Source organism: Zootoca vivipara, chromosome 3 (genome assembly GCF_963506605.1).
Source record: "Zootoca vivipara chromosome 3, rZooViv1.1, whole genome shotgun sequence".
In the NCBI taxonomy this organism is placed as follows: domain Eukaryota; kingdom Metazoa; phylum Chordata; class Lepidosauria; order Squamata; family Lacertidae; genus Zootoca; species Zootoca vivipara.
This window is the reverse complement of record NC_083278.1, coordinates 97,675,460-97,699,000: the sequence shown is the minus strand read 5'-3', so window position 1 is coordinate 97,699,000 and position 23,541 is coordinate 97,675,460. Positions and strand designations below refer to the sequence as shown.

The 23,541-nt window shown below is 42.1% G+C and overlaps 1 protein-coding gene across 5 annotated transcripts in view; it reads right to left on the bottom strand.

The window, feature by feature from the left end:
• EML4 (EMAP like 4) overlaps positions 1-23,541 on the bottom strand; it is a 162,683-nt gene that overhangs the window by 19,977 nt on the left and 119,165 nt on the right. For all 5 annotated transcript variants that reach the window (XM_035111226.2, XM_035111227.2, XM_035111223.2 and 2 more), the window contains 9 exons: positions 16,152-16,275; positions 13,991-14,140; positions 12,978-13,047; positions 11,807-11,917; positions 9,190-9,285; positions 8,230-8,364; positions 6,700-6,835; positions 2,512-2,663; positions 124-249 (listed from right to left, as the gene is read on the bottom strand). In XM_035111226.2, the coding sequence (XP_034967117.2) occupies positions 124-249; positions 2,512-2,663; positions 6,700-6,835; positions 8,230-8,364; positions 9,190-9,285; positions 11,807-11,917; positions 12,978-13,047; positions 13,991-14,140; positions 16,152-16,275 (1,100 nt within the window). The remainder of the gene's footprint in view (positions 1-123; positions 250-2,511; positions 2,664-6,699; positions 6,836-8,229; positions 8,365-9,189; positions 9,286-11,806; positions 11,918-12,977; positions 13,048-13,990; positions 14,141-16,151; positions 16,276-23,541) is intronic.

The window sequence follows — 23,541 nt, the reverse complement described above, 5'->3', positions numbered from 1 at the left end:
TAAAGTAAGCAAAGCAAACCTGAATTACTGGGCAGATATCTATAACCTGTACCAAACCGGTTAAATCTTCAATGGCGCAGCTGAAGTAGCGGGTGGGTGGGACAGGGGGCGAAGTGAACTCACCTGTACTTCCACTTGGAAACCGTCGTTAAATGTTCCCCGCAAAATGAAATTCCGCGAAGTGCCAAGTAGAAATTGGTCACCTTTGCCTTCTGCTACAGCTCTGATTGTCCCATATTGATCAGGAACCTAATAGAACAGATTTCCCATAAGCTCAATTATTTTAGTCCTCGGAGCACAAGAGTTATGATTTCTAAAAACAATAGCGTCTTGAAGCACATGCAGTGTATATCACAGCTGAGGAGGAATTTGGAAACGGGTCTAAATCGGCACCGAACTATTTTAAATCTAGTGCTCCGCTCCTGACATACACTACAATACTTGTAAAGAACACATTGAATGGAGTGGAATAAAGGACAGCTATCAATATTTGCCTAACAGGCCAGTGGTTAGATTTGAGGGACATCCCTGCTGATTAGACCCTCTGCTGCCAACTCATCCTCCCACTTCTCCAACGCAAGGCTTTTTCTGGACTTGAGGAGGGATTGGCAGGGAAGGTAGAGTGCCCAGAGACAGGAGTGCGAGATCCTGTTTGAAAAATGGGTCTGCTTAAAGGGTGAATTGTTCTCGCCTCAAACAGAGCTGCTCAAATGAAGGCAGACTCTATCCCTACTCATCAACAGGAGCAGCCTGGATTATTGAAGCATCAATAAAATGCTTCCTTGGTGCTGATGACAGCAGCATTTAGAAGTGCTCTGCTGGGTTGGGCGCAGCTGCAGCGCTAGTTTCCTGGCAAGCAAAGGAGGGGCGAGCAGGATGGGAAGGGATGTTGGTGCGATGCAAATGCAACAGCGGAGCCAACTTGATCTTCCTGCTGTGCATTTACACCACACTGACCCCTCCACTTCCTTGCCCCTCCTGGTATGAAACTGACCTGCCAGGAAGCTAGCATAGTGGCTCCACCTCATCTGGCAAGACGCTTCTGGCAACTATGTTTGTAAAGGCCACGTAAAAGGAGCAATCAGGATGATACTTAGAACACACCATTAAGGAGTTGTATTGCACTGCTATCTGATTTCAGAAACACAAGCATCGAAGAAGACTTCAGAATGGATAAAAACAAGGAAGAACCTGCTATACTGAATTCTTCGCTGCACACCGTTTTAAGTAGTCTCAGTAGAACGAAGGCTTCTCATGCAAGTATGTTAAAGACATCTCTCAACACGTGAGGAACAAGCTTTTGGAGTGATAAAGAATCTTAACATCTGCTGGCTGCTTCCTTACATTTTCTATTTTAAAAGGTTCAATCTGCTTGCCTGTCTAATGCCAAGTAGCACTATAAGAAGAACTAAAACGGGGGGATGGGGACAGGGGGACCTCAAACTAAAGAAAATGCAAAGATGTTTATCTAACTACTATATTATTCCCAGAAGAACTGGCAGGATTTTTCAGCATCAAATAACAGCTGTATACAGAGAACATGGCACGTTAACAAAGGGAATAGGATTAGGAGAGATAACAATCTACATCACTCAAATTGCTGTTTACCAAGTTAAATGGTGATTTATATCCAGATGGCATCAAACTTGTTGATTTTATTAATTATCTTTCTAAAATGACTCTTTTGAAGCTGTTTCCCTTACCCAACAGGTACTTTAACACCCCCAGAGGCTGTGAATTCATCACCGCAATACAATAACCCTGTATTATTTGCTAAATAGAGATTAAAATGTCATTTTGCTTTTTTACTGGGAGCTGCCAAGGCCAGGTGAGGGGCGTGCTGGAGTGGGACTCGGCAATTCTGGGTTCAAGTTGCTGATCACCTGTGGATTTCAAGACAAGCTGCGATGCATCTGTCATGTTTCCCCATTTGTAAACTGGGAATGGCACTGGACTTGCTTCACAGATAAAACCAAGGGCAGAATTAATCAGCAGCATGGTGCTCAGTAAGATGGAGCAGAGCTGCACAGACATCATTTTACACAACCCCGATTCAATGGGGCTTACCAAGGAACACTTCCCACTGGATTGAGCCCCAAGAAACATATTGTGGTACAGACGTGTGTTGGCGAGAGTCTACCACGGCAAATGTGGAAAGTGGGCTTGACGTTAGGAGGCAAAGTTGTATGAATATGACAGAAGGCAAATAGCCACATGTGGGCAGAATAGGCTCAAGGGGCTTGTGTTCCCTACCAACTCATAAAGCTCACTAGGTGACTGCAGACTCAGCCAATCTCGCAGGGTTGTTGTGTAGATAAAAACGGAGGGGGGGGGAGAGAATCTTGCATACTGTCCTAAGCTCATCAGAGGAATGGTGAGGTAAAAACATTAATAACAAAATCAATTGGGAGGGTGTAAGTAAATGAAGTTGCACAGCAATAACAAGAAGAGCAACAGCAGTACCACAATTGCTATGTGCTTCCATTTCTTTGGTGACCGTAATATGCCTACCTCTATTTCCCTTTCAGGGTTCAAGTCATGATCCCACAGAATTATTTTTCTGTCCTTCCCACCTCCAGTGAGCAGCATCCCGTTCCTCATTTGGCAGAGGGTGAACACGCTGCCATTGTGAGCTTTGATTTGCCGACTGATCTGATACACACCTGTGGTCACAAGAGAAAAGAGTACTAAGTCGCTATAATGGCTTTGCCAGCTTACACAGAAGAAGAATAATCAGAAAAATGAAAATATTACATTAAAGACAGACACTTTTTTGAGTGTGGGTGGGTGGGTAGGTATTTTTTTCCTACGTAGATGGTTTCAACAACACCCTGATTTTCTAGCCTGCCAAAACTGCAACTTAAAAGTGCTTACAAAGTAGCTTCCAATGGCTTCATGATCGTTCCTGTTGGGAACTTGGTGGTCAATTTCCTAACAGAGATTCTCTGGGGGTTCAAGCCTGCCTGAATTTGCAATCTAACTATGCTGTGGAATCTTTTGCCCTAGATCCTAGACTGGCAGAGGCCTCCCACTGCCATTCTGTAGTGACTAAAGTCCTCTCTGAATATTATAGGAAAAGCACGAAGTCAGTTTGGATGACCATGTCTCAGCTTAGGAAGCTATGGTATGCACAAACCTTCCGCCTGCACACTCCACGCTTGCGCTGCCCCCTTCCACCCTCCTTTCTCAGCAGTAAGTTAGGAAACCATCAGTTAGCTATGATTTCCCATTGCATCTGAACTGGGAAACTAGGGTTTTCCAGGTTTGGGACAAGCTGGAATCTTAAACCACACTCCTGGTTTGGGTGGAACAAGAGACTATAGGCTTGTAAGTTTAACTGTGGTGTGCCGACAAGGGCGGGGAGGGAAATGGCTGCATGTGCAGGCATAGGCTTATCTTGGCTTGCTAACGTGATGATCTGAACTGGGCCACGGAATCATAAAGAACTGGAGAACGCCTTGTAGGCCATTTAGTTCAACCACCTGCTTGAGGTAGGACGTCCAGAGCTAAGAGCATTCCTTTCCCCCCAAGCAATGGTTGGCAAGCATCTGCTGGAAGAGCAGCGGCGAATAAGAGCCCAAAACGCCTCTGGATAACTGGTCCCATTGTCAAATCGCTCCGGTAAGAAGCTTCTTCTATTGTTCAACCCAAAATTGCTCTGCTGTTAACTCAAGTCCATTAAGATTCTAGTCCTTTCTTCTGGGGCAGCAAAGAAGAAAAGAAAACTACTTCTGGAACTAAAACTGCCTTGGTGGATCATGGTTCAAATAAAGCTATAGATATGCTTTTAAAAAATGATCTGATGTCTTTTTAACTTTGATAGATAATATAGAACCTCTAGGCTCAGAGGCAGTAGGATACTGAACGCCAGGTGCTTGGAGGGAGTACGGGACGCTTCTGAGCTTCGAGGCGTCATATAGCTCTCATGACAAGAAGCTATCTGCCCAAATTTTAAAAGATGAGAGGTGTGTCTGCGAGAGGAGTGTGTGTGTGTTGTGGGGGCCATGGATCTCTAGGGTGGCTTTAGTAAAAGTTGGGAATGTTAGGGTTTGTAATTTTCTACATAAACACTGCAGGATGAAATCAGAAACAAATGTTTAAAAAACCTCTATAAAACCTGCATTTAGTGCAGCTCAGGTGTGAATTGGATTACTGGTGTGAAGGCTTTGCACGCAACAATGTGCCCAAATATTTAATTAGAAAACCTAACCAAATAACATTAGTTCATCTGGCTGCTACTGCAAAGGTGTTTGGGTTTTTTTTTTGCTAATCTTCAAGATTAATTTTTAAAGGGCAGATGCCATTAGGTGTGAACTACCATCTGTTCTAGGATAAAATGTATATATAACAAATGTGTGCCTAGCTTCAAAGCTCTCCATAAAACCCAAGTGAAAGTAAAAGATGCCAACTTTACTGAGCAGGCCACCCCTAGGGAGCAGTTTGCTTCATTTCTAGATGTATGCACAGAGACACACACACAGACCTAAAACTCTATTAAAGTCATGATAAATTCAACAGCACACATCAGCCATAAAAAGCCCAACTCAACAAAATCTTGGAACCATTTAAATAATTAATACATGCAACTTTTCATTATGGAACATTTGCTATGACAACTATAGCAAAGAGACATTCGCTTTAGGAGGGTTATTATGATATTAAATGTACGATCCGTTTTATAATTAAATTTTTATTTTATTCTTTTCTTCAGAAAGAAAATTTGCTGAAAATATATATATTTGCAGTTAAAACGTCCTGTTCTGACAGTATGTGTTTTCTGGCATGCCCATTTAAGCCCCAGCATTTTAATTAGCTGCCAAAAAAAACAATTATCCTTGGATTTAAGAGCTACCTTAGGGCTCAGCAATGCCAGACCTGCATATGGCTGGTTGCAAATAGTAATTCTTCTTTAAAAATTTAAATTGAAACAAAACGCTGGCCTACAAAGCTTGCTTAACTTGAAAGGCAGAACATTAAAATTGGAGCAAGCTCTAATGCGAGTATCTGATACATTACATTTTTTTATGTGTTCCTTTCATGCGTGTGTCAATATTAAAGACCAAATACTGCTATATAAAACTGCATTATGTTAAGATATATTCTCCAATGTGATACATTACACATCCACAGTTAAGAGGTTTTGCATTGCTCATGCATATTTCTTAGTGTGCCTCATTCTAAGCACTGAGCAACTGCAGAAGCGATTCTTGACAATCTCATAGCCCATATGATAGCGCAGGAAGCCACATGCATCTGTTTGAGTCCCTAAGGAAAGAGGACCAAGTGCATAATATGCTGATATTTCAGATGGGTCCGGCTAGGTAAGCCGAAGGATCCATATACAGTGGTACCTTTAAGAACAGCTTAGTTTATGAACAACTTGGATGAAGAACGCTGCAAACCCAGAAGTAGGTGTTTTTGGTTTGTGAACTTTGCCTTGGAATAAGAACATGTTTCGCTTCCTGTTGAGTGTGTTCCATTTGTAAATTGAGTCCCGCGCTGCTATGGGAAAGCATGCCTTGGTTTAAGAACGCTTTGGTTTAAGAATGGACTTTCGGAACGGATTAAGTTCGTAAACCAAGGTAGTCTAGAATCTCAGTTCTCACAGTGTAAAAGCTAGATGCCTCTGGGAAGCCCACAAGCAAGAGATGGAAGGCAATTGTTCTCTCCCTCTTCTGCTCCCCAGCAACTGGCATTCAGTGCCATGGTGTCCCTGAAACCGCTGGAGGTAGCAAATAGCCACTGACAGGCCTATTCTCCATGAATTTGTCTAATCTCGTCTAAACCAATGGCTTGCCCCCACATACTGCAGCAGCGACTTCCAACAAGCACATGCCATATGAAGAAGTAGCTTCATTTTGCCCATCCTGAATTCAAGTCTCTTCTGAAGTATACAGGTAAAAATTGTGGTTTTTAACCTGGTTTAGAAATTCTTGATGAAAAGCATGAACGGGAAACTTAAGCGCTGGCTGATTTTGGAGCAGCCTGGGAGAAAATTATATGGTTGGCCTGCAATATGAAAGCATGGTTTTTAAAAAAATCACTATGCTACTTGTCAGGGTTGATGTGACTACTCTTGAGTAACAACCTTCCACATGCTTGTCTTTCAGAAGCTTTTATTAGTGCACATTATTTACAGTGTAACGAACTGCTGGTTTCATGTCTACTTGCTCGAGTCAGATTCCTGCAGATTCCTGCACATAAAAGCCTCGGAACTGAGAAGCGCCTCCCTTTCCTCCTCCTCCTCAATTCCGGCATGGGGGGGGGAGGGTCTCCGGTCTGACTGATTCCTGTCCTCTCTTTCCCCCTCCCTCGCTCCCTGCCTATGGAGCAGGGGCTCTTGGATGTTGCCAGAGCCCTGGCACTCCCTTTCCGTTTCCTGACTCCCTCCATCAGACCCTTCGCTCTCATGACTGCTGGGAGACGAGCTGCTTCGGATGAGGGGGGGGGCTGTTCTCTGTAAGCCCTCCCCCTTACACTACTGCTCCAGTGTGTCAAAATGGAAAGAAAGTTTGCTGGAGGGCAGTTCACTAAGAGCCATCTGGCGTTATTTCATGGACGGACACAACAGGCTGAAGATGTATGAAACCTGCATGCACCTGAAAATTCCTTCGACCACCTTTGTAATTCCTTGCATTTTATGAATTTTTAAACCTATCTGCCCCTATATACATAAGCCAGTTCAACAAATTGCCATACCTTTCGATCCTTTCCCAGGAGTGGCTTCTACAGTAGTTTTGCTCCATATAAGCATTATCCCACCTGAGTCTCCAGTGAGAACATCTCCATTTCCTAAAAATGCTAAGCACTGAACAAATTTGGGTTTTTCGTATTTCTAAAGAAAAAAGGGAACAACAAAATGCATTTTTTTAAAAAGTACAATGTGCAAGGCAGGCATACAAAAGCAAAACGGGCACAATCTGAAACATCCCGTTCCCAAAACATTTCCACGGGCTGCTTCAAACATGGTAGCACTCTCTCCATCTCAACCATTGCTTTGGGAAATGTGGGGGATGGCTGCCATTCATTATGCCACAGCGCTTGAGTAGAGCAGCAGCAGGACAAGATGGTTAGGCTGGTCTCTGCCGTTTTCTGCTTTCACCCCACCCCACTCTGTGGAGTTCAAGACCTGTATCTTGGAGACTGAACATGCATTTAGAACTCCACAGGGATGAGGAGAATAGAGGTGCTAGAGAAACCAGATAAGGTTTTGAAGAGGGCAGCACAGATGTTCAGCTGAGTATGGGAAAGAAGTCCAACAAGATGGATGGAATTGGGTATATTTAGCCTGGAGGAAGGAATACTGACCAGGGACATGATAGTGCTCTTCAAATAAATAAAAGGCTGCCACGTAGAAGAAGACAAAGACTTGATTTCCGTTGCCTCAGAAGGCAGGACTATATCTAACATGCTTGATATCACAGGAAGGAAGACTTAGTTGAATATTACGAAAAACCTATCAACAGCAAGAGCAGTTCAACAACAGAAACCATTACCTAGAAGGGTGGCAAGCTCTCCTTACCTACAGGTCTTCAAATGGAAGGAGGACAGCTACCTGAGGGGGCTACACTCTTTTTCTGGATTCCCTATGTCAAGCTGATGGCTGGGCTAGATCATATAATCATAGAGTTGGAAGAGACCACAAGGGCCATCCAGTCCAACCCCCTGCCAAGCAACCCCCTGCCAAGGCCTAGAGAGCTCCACCCTGTTATTGCACGAGGTGGAGAAATGATTATGAGTGGGAATATGGCTCACAAGGACAAGGCTAAGTGACTCTGTATCCCCTGCCCAAAATCACTCTCTCGAGGCTTTACATTGGAAGTAGTTAAATGCATGTCTCTGTGTAGTCACTCAATATATGAGATATGGGACCTATTAGGGAGAACAGTCCTTTTTCTTCTCCACCACAAAATAAAAAAAATTCCTTCAGTAGCACCTTAAAGACCAACTAAGTTTTTATTTTGGTATGAGCTTTCGTGTGCATGCACACTTCAGTGTATCTGAAGAAGTGTGCATGCACACGAAAGCTCATACCAAAATAAAAACTTAGTTGGTCTTTAAGGTGCTACTGAAGGAATTTTTTTATTTTGTTTCGACTCAGACCAACACGGCTACCTACCTGTAACTATTCTCCACCACAGTTATCTAAGGATCATCAGTCTGATAAATTCAGATGATCTTGGCTACCAAGGAAGGAAGCTTGCCCAGAGAGGAAGGAAAGATGCTTACCCCAAAAATCCCTTGCTTCCTTGTCAAAGAATTGCCATTCCAAGTCCAGAAAAAAATATGGGATTTGCCGGATGTTATTATTGTGTCTTTGTCAGTTGGATGGAATGCTACTGCAAGAACAACTTCATTTGTAGTCTGTTGAAACAACAAAAGGCAGTTACCACGGTTAACATTCCTGCTTACGCAAATAAGTGGATACAATTCACCGTTATGGAAACAAATACCACATAATGGGCATGCAAATGAGTATATTTATTAATAGCAGTTCATTCTTGCTACCTGGGGTTCTCCAAGAAACTGTCCCCTGCATATGGCTGCTTTGAATGTATTCCACCTTTGCTCCTGGACTCTGCCCCACATTTTTAAGTAGGGCTTCCCACTTTGAAAAGAAGCTTTTTCACCAAAGAGGGAAGGGAAAAATGGAAAACCTTCCATCGTGAACTTCCTTCAGTTAATTTATCATAGGATCCAAGCCCTTGTTATCTGGAATACATTCATTTACCACTGCTAATAATAAGGGGCTGAAAGCAGAAGAGAACTAGAGTTCAATCCCACCTACACACTAACCTCTTTTCAGTTTGCAGATGTGAGGAATGGGGCGGGGGATTGAAAAAATGACGTTAGGTTCTCGACACATGCAATGAAAGATCCTTCATAAAGATAACTTCTGTGTCAGAAACCACGTACGGCTTTGTAAAAGCGCCAAATAAATAAAAAGAACCATCATATATGCTGAACTTTTGCAAATATTTTGCCCTATGACACTGTAAAATAGTCTTTCTGTGATTATCTGACTTACATGGGCTTCTAAGTTTTCCATTCGCATTTCTCCATATCAAACATTGAAGAAGCTGCCGTCTCAAATAACAAACATTTACTACAGTTCACAGCATGTGTAGATGTGTAATGATTCTGTACATATAGGTACAGGATATCGGATATATGAATTCTACTAATTACCTTAATCTCGGCTACTTTTGATCTCTTCTGCCAATCCCAGACAGTCAGCATGTGTTCGTTAGAATCATCAATCACACACAAATGTATACCTGAGTCCTTAAGAGAAGAAATTAGCAAAGCATGTCATCATTAGATGTAGGCTAAGCTACAAGTCAGATAGTACTCAAAAGGCCTAACGTCAAACTATGGTTTATCAAGACAGTGGGGAAGACCTTGCAATTGCTCCTTCCTAGACCTTGGCTACAGCTTGTGGTTAGTGAGGAAAGAGCTTAACCACAAATCCCAGTTCAGATGACACGATGAGCCAAATATTGCCTTATGGTGCAGCAGTAAAAAGGGCTGAGGAGGAACAAAATGGCTGCAACGTCACTCCAAGAGTCACACATTTGCCGGTCTTGGTAAGCCACAGTTTGGCCTACCAAGTCATAAGAACCAGGCCAATGTGATGTATGCTGTTAAAGCAGATAAAACAAATCCATTTCCCTATTACTTTGATGATTATTTGAGGTTATTAATACCTAGCGTTCAATATTTACAATGACATTTTACTAACTTTCAAGTGCAGATTCACACACAAACCAGGTGCAACAACAGCATGGCTTGGGTTACATGCTCAGTCTGTAAATGACTCTGAACGTGGAAGGAAATCGCCCACAAGTGGCATTCCATAAGGCCAGCTTAAACTTTCTGCTAGACTCTCAAGTTGCTACGTGTGCAGTCTTAGCACACCAGAGCAGTGGTATACATTAAATGTGCCCAAGATGTAACATATGCACACGTACCATTGGTACTAAGTTAGATAAAAAAACTATTATTAAAGTCAGGTAGGTCGCCTTTGACCTGGGAAACCTCATACTTGTTTTCTTATTCTACAAAACCTCACTATTTTGACAAATGTAGGATGCACTGCTATCACCACCCCACCAGAGACGTAGAAATACAAATGTTTATGCTACAAACACTGATATAGCCAATGCTGAAGAACTGAGACTAGACAGTTGCTATTTAAAGAAATGGATAGGGCTAAGCTATTTTCGAAAAGGGCAGAAGTGCAAAGCAAGGGTTTCATTATTTCCTGTTCTAGGTCAAGTCCAACATCAGAGGGAAAAACAAATCCTTTGTATCAGAGCTTGCCAAAATTTAGCCTTCCTGAACTTCCTTACAAGAAACAAATCTTTCAGCAGGTGTCGAAACAAATACACAATGCTGCCTTCATTTCTATTTCCTGGCGTTGCTTGCAGACTTTGTGGGGTTCTTTTGTGTGTTGCTGTTCGGTCATCTGTCCTGTGTTGCACCATGGAGAGTTATCAATCCTCTAGTGAGCCGCATTTTAGTAGAATGTACACACCCATCCCCCACAGTTCTCAACACTCTTAAGTTGCATGTTAGGCGACTTATTCTGGTTTTTCATTATTTTTCACAATTAGGGGAGATACAATGTCACAGCATAGACTTACTGTCAGAACACTTAATTGATGGAGGAGATTTCCATAGGATCTGGCTGCTTGAGAACTAAAGCAGGGTTGGGGAAACCCATGGTCCTCTCGATGCTGTCGCATGCCAACTCCAACCAGCCCTAACCAGGCACTGCCAATGGTCACTGGCAGGACCTGGAATACAGTAACACCTGGAAGGCCCATGGGCTTCCCATCCCTGAGCTGAAGCACCACAACTCCCATGCCACTGTACTTTCTGCATGTCATATGTTGATCCAGCGCACCATGCTGCTGTGGGAGGATTGGTTCGAACTGCTAGGCTGACAATAGCCTTAGGACAAAGCTTTTTTTGTTCAAAGCTACAATGCCCTGGTGCAGTTAACTAGCAAACAAGCAAACAACAAGAAGAATGCATAGAAGCTGCCTCTGAGGATGGCTGCGATTGGACAGGACCGAGTTGGAAACCACGCAATAGCTTCATGCACTCTGCACACGATATGAAGCATATTCTTCCATAGTGGAAATAGAACTGATTAGCAGTATGGATGAGGCAGACTCTCCTACTTCCTTTATCTGCCCACTGAATGCAGTTTTACAAACCCAATCTCTGAGCAATCACGGCTCTAGCTTGACTGTATGTCATAGACTCCAAGATGTGACAGTCCGCAAGTCTGTACTTCATCTAAGACCTCCCTTTCCCAGGATGATTGAAAATCATCCCTCAATATCAAGGGGGCCAAACCCACAGGTTTAAAGCATAGCTTAAGCCATAGCCATAGCTTCACTTTCAGGGCCACGTACCGAAAAGCTTGGCAGCCAGCCTCTAATCGCATGACCGCACCCGCTACAGAAGGGGGGATCCTGAGGATGGCTCTAAGAAATTGCGATTGGATGGATTCCAGTCTAAAAAATCCCTGTGTGAACCCAAAGCAATGCCCACCAAAAGTAGTGTATACAAATCAAGTTTTGTTGCTTAACTAGCAAAATACGGTACATACAAATCCACAGGTGTTTCACACAACCTTGCATATAGTAGCTGGTTCTTTAAAAAGGCGATGTTGTGTACTATATATGCCTGTATCTTACATGACTCTGGTTTGATTCAGAGGGAAGGGGTGATGTTGTAAAATCCAGTAACGTTTTTTTGTTTTGTTTGTTAAAAAATTCATTTCCCTTCTTACCGCTTTTGAAAAATCCAGGCATCCTACTCCACGCTCGAAAGTCCCAAGGCCGATGACTTGCAGAGTCCCCACACTCACCGAATCCCATACTCTAACATGGGGAGGCAAAGACTGAAAATGAAAACAATTTCATAGAAATGGTTACTGCAAGGAGCTGGAAACAGAGGCATGCAAAACTAGCCTTACATTGAGCAGTTTAATCTTTTGGTTGAGGTGAACACCAGTTACTGAGAAATGAAGACCTTGCAACAATATGGGTAATTGAGCATGCTGCTTTTCAGATCAACCTTCAGAAACAGGATTTACAGTACTGTATAATCTTATACGTTTGCTTTAAGGCAAGTTCCAATGTTGCTTGCTCCCAGGCAAGTAGGTATAGGATTTCAGCCTTAAGCACTTACTTGCAAAGACCTTGTCACGAGAGGGGGAAAGTGCATTGAAACACCAGTCTGAATAGCAACTAACCAGGTATTTGGTAAAACAATATTTGCAATGGGTGGGATCTAGAGTTGAACAAGCTGAAATCTGTTCACATCACAGGGTTCACTCCCCCTCCCAAAAAAGCCTCCCCTGAGGGATTCGTGATAACAGACGCAAAAAAGCTAATAAATCATGAAACTAGCAAAAATGACTGATGCAACAGGCTCTGCAATGAAGATTAGGTCAACTATCAGCTGGTGTAACTTCATTTCTTTGGAGTGAATTAGTCAAAATGCGACCTCGGTCAAAGTGTCTCCTCCTCCCAACAGCCAAGTCGTCCATCTATATATACTTTGCAGAGATGACAGTGCTTTAAGTGCACAGGACTGTTTATGAGTGGCTTTACTGTGTGCTCCTGCCGTGCTTTTTGCCAAAGCCCTTGGGTCTTTTGACTAAGGCACAAGGTCACGTTTCCTTTTCCTTGAAGCCGTGAGAGCACAGTTCCAGTAAGAGTTGCTCCCCTCCCTCCACTTTGGGAAGGGGAGAGAAGAGGGATAGGAAGCCTGGCTAAAATAAATGTTTCAAGAGCCCCGCAGGCCTTCTGCGGGAAATACGTCAATGCACAACGCAAGATTATGCATGAATTATGCACCAGAGGTGAGCAGAAGTGAAAAGCAGACACTCCACAAGGCCTTCCTGATTCCCATAAACACAAACCAGCTATTGAGGCAGGATTTCTTTAAAAGCTTACTCTTCCATCTTTATCCACTCCAGCTAGCTGTCCAGTTGCAATCCTGATTTTGTCTGGGTGCACAGCAAGGCTAGAAGACACAATGCCAACAAGGAAGTCACTTGTTGTGGGCCAACATTCATGGTAACAACTTGCTTTTACAAATGCCCTTTCACGGAACCCCTGTTCTGAGAAAAGGAAGAAGAGTGTGTCACTGAACAGCTTTTAGCACAACAGCAGCACATTGCTGTCTGTGTGCAGCTTGGAGTGTTAAATGGAGTGTTAAATCTGTTATATGGTGATGAAGGAGAAGATTTCATAGAATCGTAGAATTGGCAGGGACTACAAGGGTCATCTAGTCCAGGCATAGGCAAACTTGGCCCTCCAGATGTTTTGGGACTACAATTCCCATCATCCCTGACCACAGGTCCTGTTAGCTAGGGATGATAGGAGTTGTAGTCCCATAAACATCCGGAGGGACAAGTTTGCCTATGCCTGATCTAGTCCAACAGCCTGTAATGCATTCCTAGGCCTCTCCAGCCTTCAGAACTCTCTCCATGCCACAACCCTCACTGAGTCTGCCTTGCACCTGGACTGCTTTTGCCTGGCTGAAATGGGTCCTTGAACCCTTGTTTGTCTGGACAGAGAGGAGCATGTGTGAATGTGTCCAGAAACAATCCTGCTCTACAATGGGAGAAAAAATGGCATTTGTTGCTCCACCCGCTTCTCCCTCTGGCCGAGCCTGCCATTGGTTTGTGGTCCTTCGAAGGTTTCCCAGGAGGAAATGTGGTCTTAAGGCTGAAAAATGTATCCCATGCCTGCTATGGACCAAGCACCAGAGAAGGAGACTTCTATTTCTTCCTCACTGAAAAAAACCCTGTTGCTCTAATCCAGATTCAAATGACCTTGCTTGCTAGTATTTTCAGCGTATCATTCGTATGCAAAACCTGGTACAGAATATGAATAGTCACATTTGTAAGACACACCACAGAAGCTTTAAAAAGCATGTATACCTCCCACTTCATAACACTTACCATTTAATGCAGTCTGTATGTCCCAAGTAGTGGCGCTGAGTCCTCTCTTCATAGTTAAACAGTACTACCACGGATGCTATGAAATATACTATTTCTCCAGTAGGAAGGAGGTAAACATTGGCTCGACAGTCCCTTCCACGATAGCCGTATCTTTTTTTTTTTAAGTCAAGGTTTTTAAAATCCATGAATATTAAAAGGAATCAGTTCCAGAAATCTCACACCGTGAAGGTCTGTGGCAATGGGAATGAATGGATCGTTCTTTCATAAGCTGCCTCAGATGTGAAACACTGTACCTCCGCAAACATCTATTTTAACTTTTGGGAACTCAGATTCCCCATGCTTTTTGGTGCGTGTGTGTTCAATAAAAGCCACATAGGAAACAAACGTACTGCAAGTTGCATGAATATCAAACAAACACAGAAAGACTACCCAGAAGTATGAAGATTAAAACAGAGTCAAGTTTGTAAATCTGAAATCTGAAATTTTCATTAGGCAATAGCAGAAGCTGCTGCACAACCTTTAAGTACCTTAACCTGTTTTGCAGCCATGGAATTGCATCAGATAGCACAGGCCTTCCTATTGCTCCATTCCGGAGAGGAAGTGTATCAGTTCCATTTGGCCTTTTAAAAGAAGTGTGTGAAAATTCCAAAAGCTCCTCGCAAGGTGGAATTGCAATTGCAAAATATTCAGAACCCTTTTAAGGATTCCAGCGGGAGAAAAGTAATTTTTTTAAAATAGGGTGTGAGATAAAACAACTTCTGCACAATAGAAACACGAAGAAAATAAATAAAATATTTATCTGACACCTCTCTTTTTAGTTTCTGCTACCTATCTCTATTTATTATTATATTTCTGGTTTCAGTTGTGAACTGCCCTGAATGCCGTATAGATGACAGACAGGTAGGGTATTTTTTTATTTAAAAAATATAAACGAATAAAAGAGGCCCAGGTAAAGAGGAGAGAGGCAGAGAGATACGGCTGCAGGGCCTCTCCACCTGCTCTGCAGAAAAAGCAGCAACTTTTGGCTTCTCCTCTCCTTGAAATCTTTAAACTCCAGCTGCTCATTACAATAATTCTTTCTAGCTGCTGTTGTTTTACTTCTTCCCTCCAAATCTCTTTTACTTTTTTATCATGTTTTGTGAAGGGACTGTCTGGTTATTGAAATCTGTCAACTACTCTTGGGAGTCTTTTCTGACTAAAGAGTGGGAGAAAAATGCTTTAAATAAATACACATAAAACATAAGGAGATTGGAAGTTAAAATACTCCTACACACACACTCCCTTATTATTTCAGGCGATTAGCATAGTGGCAGCATCTTCTCTAACCATGGTTAGCACTAAGTCACTGGCCTCAATCACATATTATGCTAAACCAAACCATGATTTAGCAAGGATGCATGAGCATGTGGACTCCTAGAGGAGATCATGGCTACTTTGCCGAGCTAAGCCATGGTTTGGCTTAGTGTGTTGACCAAATCTGGGTTCATGGTTTAGCTCTCTCCAGACTAACTAAAAACTACAAAGGTATAGGAGCCTTAATACATCTCGTTGCACTGATCTATTTTATTTGGAAACATTCCTGGGGTGTTAGCACTAGATATCCTATGCTGGACTAAATCAAGCTTCCCCAATCTTGGCACCCCCTATTCTGCTGGACTCCAGTTTCCACCTCCCCAGAGAACATACATAACGCTCAGGGATGAAGGGGCACTGGAGGTCCAACAAGGCTGGAAAAGATTGGACTAAAGGGGGCGCTTGGATCTGATCCTGCAAGGAAACTCTTAAATGTTCTCAAACGAAACAGTAACCCAGTGCTTAACTGTGTGGAATGTGCAAAGCATTGGAGGGACTGTGGGAAAACGCCTGTGCCAAGCAAGACGGAAGAAGTCAACACAAACAGCACCAGGAAAGTATGAGTGGTTACCAGATGAAAACCAATAGCCTATTATTTAGTGATCCCAAAATTATTTTTTCCCTTAGAGGAAGGACTTTTCTTTTTCTTTACACTACTATTAAATTATGCAGGCTTCACGGTGATAAAAGAAAACAAGACAGAAAAAGGAGAGGTGGGGTGGGGAAAGAAAAAAGAAAAAGCCACTGGGGGGGGGGAGAAACCATTGGGGTTTTTTGTTTTTGTTTTTTAGGTTTGTGATAAGGATACACCCACTCCAGTTTTAATTTCTCAGAAGGCAGTTCTGTCTTGATTTCGTAATATTTGTCTACATCTGAAGGAAGAAACATTGTGATTGGTCGTCCCCGCATGAACATCTTGATGTACTCTCCCTCTGTCAAAACAAAACAAAAGCATGCCCTGTAAGTGAGTTTGCTTTGCAAGCAGAAACGCTAACAGGCCCTGTAAAGAACTACATTTTAAAAATTGTAAGCTATGGATTTGATACAGATCCTGGCGGGACATCCTCCGCACAACTTTCCTGGCTCAGACATAAGGAGGTGGAACAAAGACATCCTTCTTTCTCACCACCCACCAACCACCCATCTTATCAGCTTCAAAGCCTGAGGGATGTAATCTATGGGCTGCTGCCCTCTTACTGAAAGGTACTGAATCTTTGTAAACATTTGCTGCTTCTCCCCACTTCCCCATTCAGTTGGTATTCATTTCTACGTGGTTCTACATGGCCACTCCTAAAAATTTCTAAGGATAGCGAGATCAGCGGTCGCGCGGGAGCCTCTCTTCTTCCAGCCCAAGGCACAACTTAAGAAAAAGCAAAAGGTGCAAGTAGCAGGGAGCAAGGACCCATTTTTACAGGTTGAGGAAGAGGCACATTAAGCCATGCCTGGTGGGTGAGATGCCATCCCACTGCGTTTCAGGTGGGCATAACTATCCCATTACCTTTCTCCAACTTTGGGCTCTGGGCCATATGGAAAATTTACTTCCTTTGTGGTGGAGCACAAGACTGTCTCCACTTTGAGATTACTCACCCCCAACCACAGCATGTTGAATGGCAAAAATAGATTAGATACACTGAAAAAGTTAAGAGATAGGCAGCCTGTAGTGTGAATTACACCACAAACAGAGACCATTACATTTTAGAGCCTAAAAAGAATTTCATAGGAGAGAGTGAGGTAAGGCCTAGTCTATTAAGAAAACATGTTATTAAAATGAGAGGTAAGGTGTATGCGGTAAATAATACATACACCTCATCCCAATTAAACTCTTAAGAGCAAGCTTTATTCTTCTTCTGGTGTTTTATCTGTAAAACCTACCAAGGGGGAATTTTTACGCATCTCAACATTATCATCAGACTGATAAACGTTCACTTAAAGCTAACTACAGCAGTCACTGAATTAAAGGGATTATAGTTTCATTCTATTCACGGTTTATTAAATCTGCATAAATCAATATTTTTCAAGGGGTGGGATCACCTTTCTATTATCTAAGGCAGCCTTGCTGCAACTCTGGATCCCCAGAGGTTGTTGCATGACAGCCCCCATCACCCCCACCTAGCTTAGCCAACAGCCAGGGATAATGGGAACTGTAGTTCAACAACTTCTGAAGACCAAAGGTTTATGGAGGCTGATTCAAGTGTTTTACATTGATTATCTTTTGGCTGACCGGTCTCCTGAGATTACTTGCCAAGGAAGCTTGTTTTTGTGTGGCAGCAATAGCTTGTCAGTGCAGGATCTTGTCCTAATTTTAAAATTATTAACACGTTAAGTTGTTCCTCATCATTTTAATATAATTATTTTATATTTCCTGCTGGTTCGATATTTTACATTGCTTTTAAATTCTATATTTAATATTGTACTTAATGTATCATACTGTGTCTTATGTATTTTGTTTTCTTCTCTCTTTCTCAACTTCTTATTGACTGAAATAAATGAAATGCAATTATTGTCCTAAGTGAACTCAGAAGTGCCATGAGAGAAACAGGAGGTTAAAGTGTGGTGCTGTGGAAGTTCAGGTTATAAATAGCACTGACAAAAGACACCAAGCATCTCTCGTGTTTCCTCACCCCAAAGAAATAACAGGAAAACCAAAGTGGCATTGTTTTCTTCTGGTATGCTACGCAAACTTCAGAGAACTCACTGAGCGCATTTTCAGACCTTTTTAAATTAAAATGTCTGTATAAACAAATTTTTATCAACTTTACGTGGGGGTGGTAAAGCCTCTCACACACATCCTTGTTTCTCTTTTTTGAAATCCAACACTACAGAACGTTCTCTTAGGTATACAAGCCCACAGGGCAATTATAGCATTAATGCAAAACTTTTTTTTTTGAAACTGTACAGATAATGGCAGCGTATCAACAAAAGCATTTTTTCCAAACAGAAGGTTGTTGCCCAGGGACAAATTCCTGTAAATACAAGCTAGGAGAAGCAGCAGTTGAACTCCCTTTTAATTTATATTAGCTTAATTGCCGTGTTCCAGAACATCAAACTGAACTTTATTGGTCCCCTCCCAAACTGTTTTTTTTAAAGGATATAATAAGATGAAGTATTTCATGTGTACCTCAAACATACTTCCTATACCCTCTTGTCCCCTGCCCTTTTTCGTCCAAATAAGAAAACAAAAGGCCTCTTCTTGGAACAAACAGTACCAACATGAAAAACAAAACAAAACACCCAAATGATTTGTAAGAGGAAGGAGACACTGGTTTAATTTCGAACGTCATCATCGGGTTGGTGGGAGTCGCAACCTTTGCATTAAGCTCTGTAAAGGCAGCATATGGAATGTTTGTAATAAAAAAACATGCCCTGAATTGCTTCAAGGTGATAACTTTCGTAGCAGGGATGGGAAACCTATAGTCCTTCTCAGGCTTCCTCAACCTCGGCCCTCCAGATGTTTTGAGACTACAATTCCCATCATCCCTGAACCACTGGTCCTGCTAGCTAGGGATCATGGGAGTTGTAGGCCAAAAACATCTGGAGGGCTGAGGCTGAGGAAGCCTGGTCCTTCTGATGTTGGTGAGCTACAACAGTTGGCTGGGGCTTATTGAAGAGCCACAGGTTGCCCACTTATACATATTAAATGGATTGCATGCATCCATGTACACAGAACTCATCTTCACATGAAACCAAGGTTTTCTCTTGTTGCTGCCTGCAGAAAAGTTGTGTGAACCAAAAGCTCGCTACCATAGCATAATTAGAAATCAGGAATAATCTTTCGTAGTTTCTTATTGGTGTCATGTTCAAGCAGGGAGTGGGAAGGCTGATGTTTTCCATGGTGATTCAGCTGCAAATTCACCTATCATGCAATGATAGTTTGAAATGGACCATTCAGTGGTTTAGTTCTGCCGCTGCTGTTAACAGATGTGAGACGGTTGCCATAACGTACTTGGGCATCATGAGGTATGCATGCCAGCAACACATGTCACTGGTATCCAAACACTCCACACAGTTCAGCAGTACAAAATGGAAGCGCTTCTACATATTGCAGTGGGGGAAAGCCGTCACACAGAGGCAATTCCAAGCAGCCCCTATATGATTTAAGGCCATCTTGAGACCGACTCTCGTTTTCCAAAGGAAAGAGATCGTACTGTTAAAATTCTGATCCAATGGCGGTCTTTTCACTACAGAAAAACAACAGCACCAATCTGTGGTGTTGTAGTAGCACTTATATGATTCGGCAGCCTTTTCTGCAGGAGGTTTTCCTTCTATAATAATTGCAGAGTTGCCTCCAATGTTTCATTGCTGCAACTCACAGTGGAAAAAAAATAAATGCAACAATGCAACCAAGTAAGAGATGAGATATGCATCTTTGCAATGCGGAGTAAGTTGGATGTGCATTTAGGAAGAGACTCAAAGATGCTCATCACCTCTATTCTATGGTCACTTTCAATGTGCTATTTTTTAAAAAATTAAAAGAAATCCAAAGGAAGTAATGTATGAACGGGCACATGGTGTATGAGCTTATAGCTGCAATAAAATTTGATCTGATCTGAACGGGCACATGGTCTTAATTTTTAGAGTTCTTTTAGAACCATTCTGCACTAGGAAGGTAAATTGCAACGTGCGCAATTATAAGAGGTGAGAAAAATCCCTTCCTTCAATTTATTCTATTAGTTTTAAGGAACAAAAATAAATGAATTCCCTACATTAAAAAAAGCTCTATGTACAAAAAAGTGCTTCAAGAAGAAACCCAGCTTTAGGGAGGAGGTGGGCCTCATAATTTCATACATTCAAATCAGGTACTTAAACATGTAATCCTGTATCTCATTTCCGCCATTATTGCTGAAGGCATCTGCATGTAGAGACCTGCTGCCCCTGGCAGCCAAGCATAAAGGCTGTATTTCACGTGCAGCCAAGTTAAAAGCAAAGTCCTTAAAATAGGTACTGGCACACAACTGCATCCTTGATCTAAAGCCAAACATGGCAGAAAATTTATTAAACCGTTAGAACAGATTCTAAAAGTCACGGCATGTTCTAGATGTTTAGTTTCAAAGAATTTGTACGCTTTTTTAAAAAAATGCACGTACACTTGGCTATAGCTGCTGCGAGAGTTGAAGTGGTTTAAAGGGAAGGGTGCCCCCATGGGCATGCAGTGGGCATGATGAATTCTTTTATTTAAACAGAACAAATATTTGAAATGATCTTCTGAATTTGAAGGCGACAATTACAAAAGGACAGCAGACGCCATGGAGGAAAGAATGCAATTGCCCCTTTGTAACTGCTGTTATTTCTGAAGACCAGAGACTCCTGAAAAACTAGAAGGAATTCAGAACTGCCGAGTGAGTGGCTTGGACTCAACACAGTGGGAGGGCAACAGGAAACATGAGCAACAATAGATTCCCATCTACATACGTGTTTATAGTGCCCACACTTGAACGTGTTATAGTTGGATGTGTGAGACTGTATGTAAACCATCCCCAAATGTAAGGTTGGCATAAGCTTTCATGACCAGAGTCTACTTCATCAGATATCCTCAGTTGGCAAGTATTTTTATATACAGGTGCAACGAGAGAAAGTAGACAGCAGGGCCAAACGGCAATAAAATAAAATAAAACCACCAGCTAAAGGTAAAGGGACCCCTGACCATTAGGTCCAGTCGTGACTGACTCTGGGGTTGTGGCACTCATCTCGCGGTATTGGCCGAGGTAGCAGGCGTACAGCTTCCAGGTCATGTGGCCAGCCTGACAAAGCCGCTTCTGGTGAACCTGAGCAGCACACAGAAACGCCGTTTACCTTCCCGCTGTAGCGGTACCTATTTATCTACTTGCACTTTGACGTGCTTTCGAACTGCTAGGTTGGCAGGAGCTGGGACCGAGCAACAGGAGCTCACCCCATCACAGGGATTCGAACCGCCGACCTTCTGATCGGCAAACCCTAGGCTCCGTGGTTTAACCCACAGCGCCACCCGCGGTCACCAGCTAGCCTATGATAATTCATGCAAACCTTAAATGTGTACACAACTGGCACAATGACCACTTGTAATATCAGTAATTTGTAATTTATTCTAGCACTACTAGTAGGAGAGGAAATCATTATTATTTATTTTTGTTATTTATTAAACATGTATAATGCCATTCATCCGAAGATCACAACATAAAACTACAAAATGAGGACACATAATACATGATGAAAGCAAACCAATAGCTCGCCTCCTACACAACACATATAAGAGGCCATGGATTGGCTGATTAAACGAAGCTCTGGTATAGACAAACATTTTTGACTGGCACCTAAAGATATGTAATGAAGGCCTAAACAAACAGAAATAATACTTGTTGGCAAGTTCTAATTCATCAGTTCTACTCTGGAATCTCATTTTGATTTTATTTTTGATTTTTTTATGAGAACAGAAACTTTCAGCTTACCAGGGGGAAGGGCCATAGCATAGAAACTTCTGGTCAGCAGGAGAAGGGGCATGCATTGCTTTTGGGGGAAAGGTCCCATGTTCGATCTCTGGTGTCATCCGGTAAAGAAAAACCTTCGAGACAACAGATTCCGAGCAAAGAATTTTATGCCCAACTTTGGGCAAACTGAGGTCAGTCTTATTTACGGTTTACTGAAACCAATTTCAAATCTGGACTTAGGAAGCTCCCTTGTTTCAAACAAGCAAAGGGAAGCTCATGAATGCAAGAATCATGTAGGTTCGTTCCCATTAAGATAACCATAGTCCATCACTTCACTGCAACACAGCATATATGAGAGACAGCGCTCCATTAGTTCACACATCTGACAAAGGGGACTCCAGTGCATGAATGCTTATGCCATTGTAAGTGTTACGCAATTGAGGTGCCAGAAAAAGACAGGTAGTTCGCCACCACACATGACGTTCAGAGCTCCAAAGCTGGGTTTCACAATGGAACGAGAATTTACAGCTTCGTCCAATATGATTTCTCAACTACACCAGCAAGATTCGGAAAATGCCTGAAGGGCATTATAAAGTCGTAAGGCTACCGGAGAAAGCTCCAACAGGGATAACATGTCAATTACCAAAAGTCATAGCTTTTCAGTTTCACAATTAATCATGCTTTTTTCCCTTCTCAACATCTTGCCGTTTGAAACGTATCAGCCGTTACGTAAGAAAATTAGATGAGGCACCTTGCGTTGAACTGCTACTCACATCTGCATCCAAACCAGCTAACCAACAACATTAATTAAGATATTAAGCACACAGTTACGTAATACAAGAATGAAAAAGCACCTGCTCAGACCTATTTTGTACTCCATTATCCCCACTTTGAATTTTGTTTGTTTGTTCAAATGAGTAAGGCAGTAAGATTGAACCCAAACATGGTCCTGAGTTCTAGGGATAGGGAAACCCACGAGCTCATTAAGGTCTATGCTCTCCTATATATCATATACTCTACATATCACAATAATTTACACACAGTGTGCCACAAGAGGAGTGCAGAAGCAAACAATTGCGGAATAGAACAGATAGCTGCTACAAGGCAAGCAAGTGATCTGAGTACAGGGAAAGGCATCCCCAGATTTCTTCAGCAGGGAATTGTGCAGACTACAGATTTGTGGAAAGCATAAAGAATAGGATTTGTGTGTGATTTTTTTTATAAAATGCAATGGCTATGCTCTATATGACATGCACATGAGCCAACATGCTCCAGGTTTCAAGCTTCATGCTTCAGTGACATTTGCAGATCAAAGCCAGTCATTCTCAATCAGGAATAATATTCTTAGCAGACAGTAACAATACATACACTGTTTCCCCCCTCTCTCTATCAACAAGCCAGCATCAGCCAGACAGCCAGACAGAATTTACTGACAGAAACAAACTTTAATCTTTTTTTTTAAAAAAATTGTTACTAAAGGAGGATATTTTCTGTTATTTGATTGCATAGTACACAATTTGTAACCCAGAATACCAAGGGCAAAAAGGATCTTTTAGTTGGCATTTCAGGATACTGTTAGAAGACAATTGCGGGGATAATGTTTAATGTACATGTATATCATGTCAATTCTTGGAAAGAGGAAATTAAGCATGTATCAATTAACATTTCAGATTTTGAGTATGTGGGTTGGAGGGAGGGATATGATGCTTCTTAATTACAATATTGCATTATTTAGGTTAAAAAAAATACAGGGATAGGTTTCTTTTAAAATTGAATAGGTTGAACCCATGTGCTCTG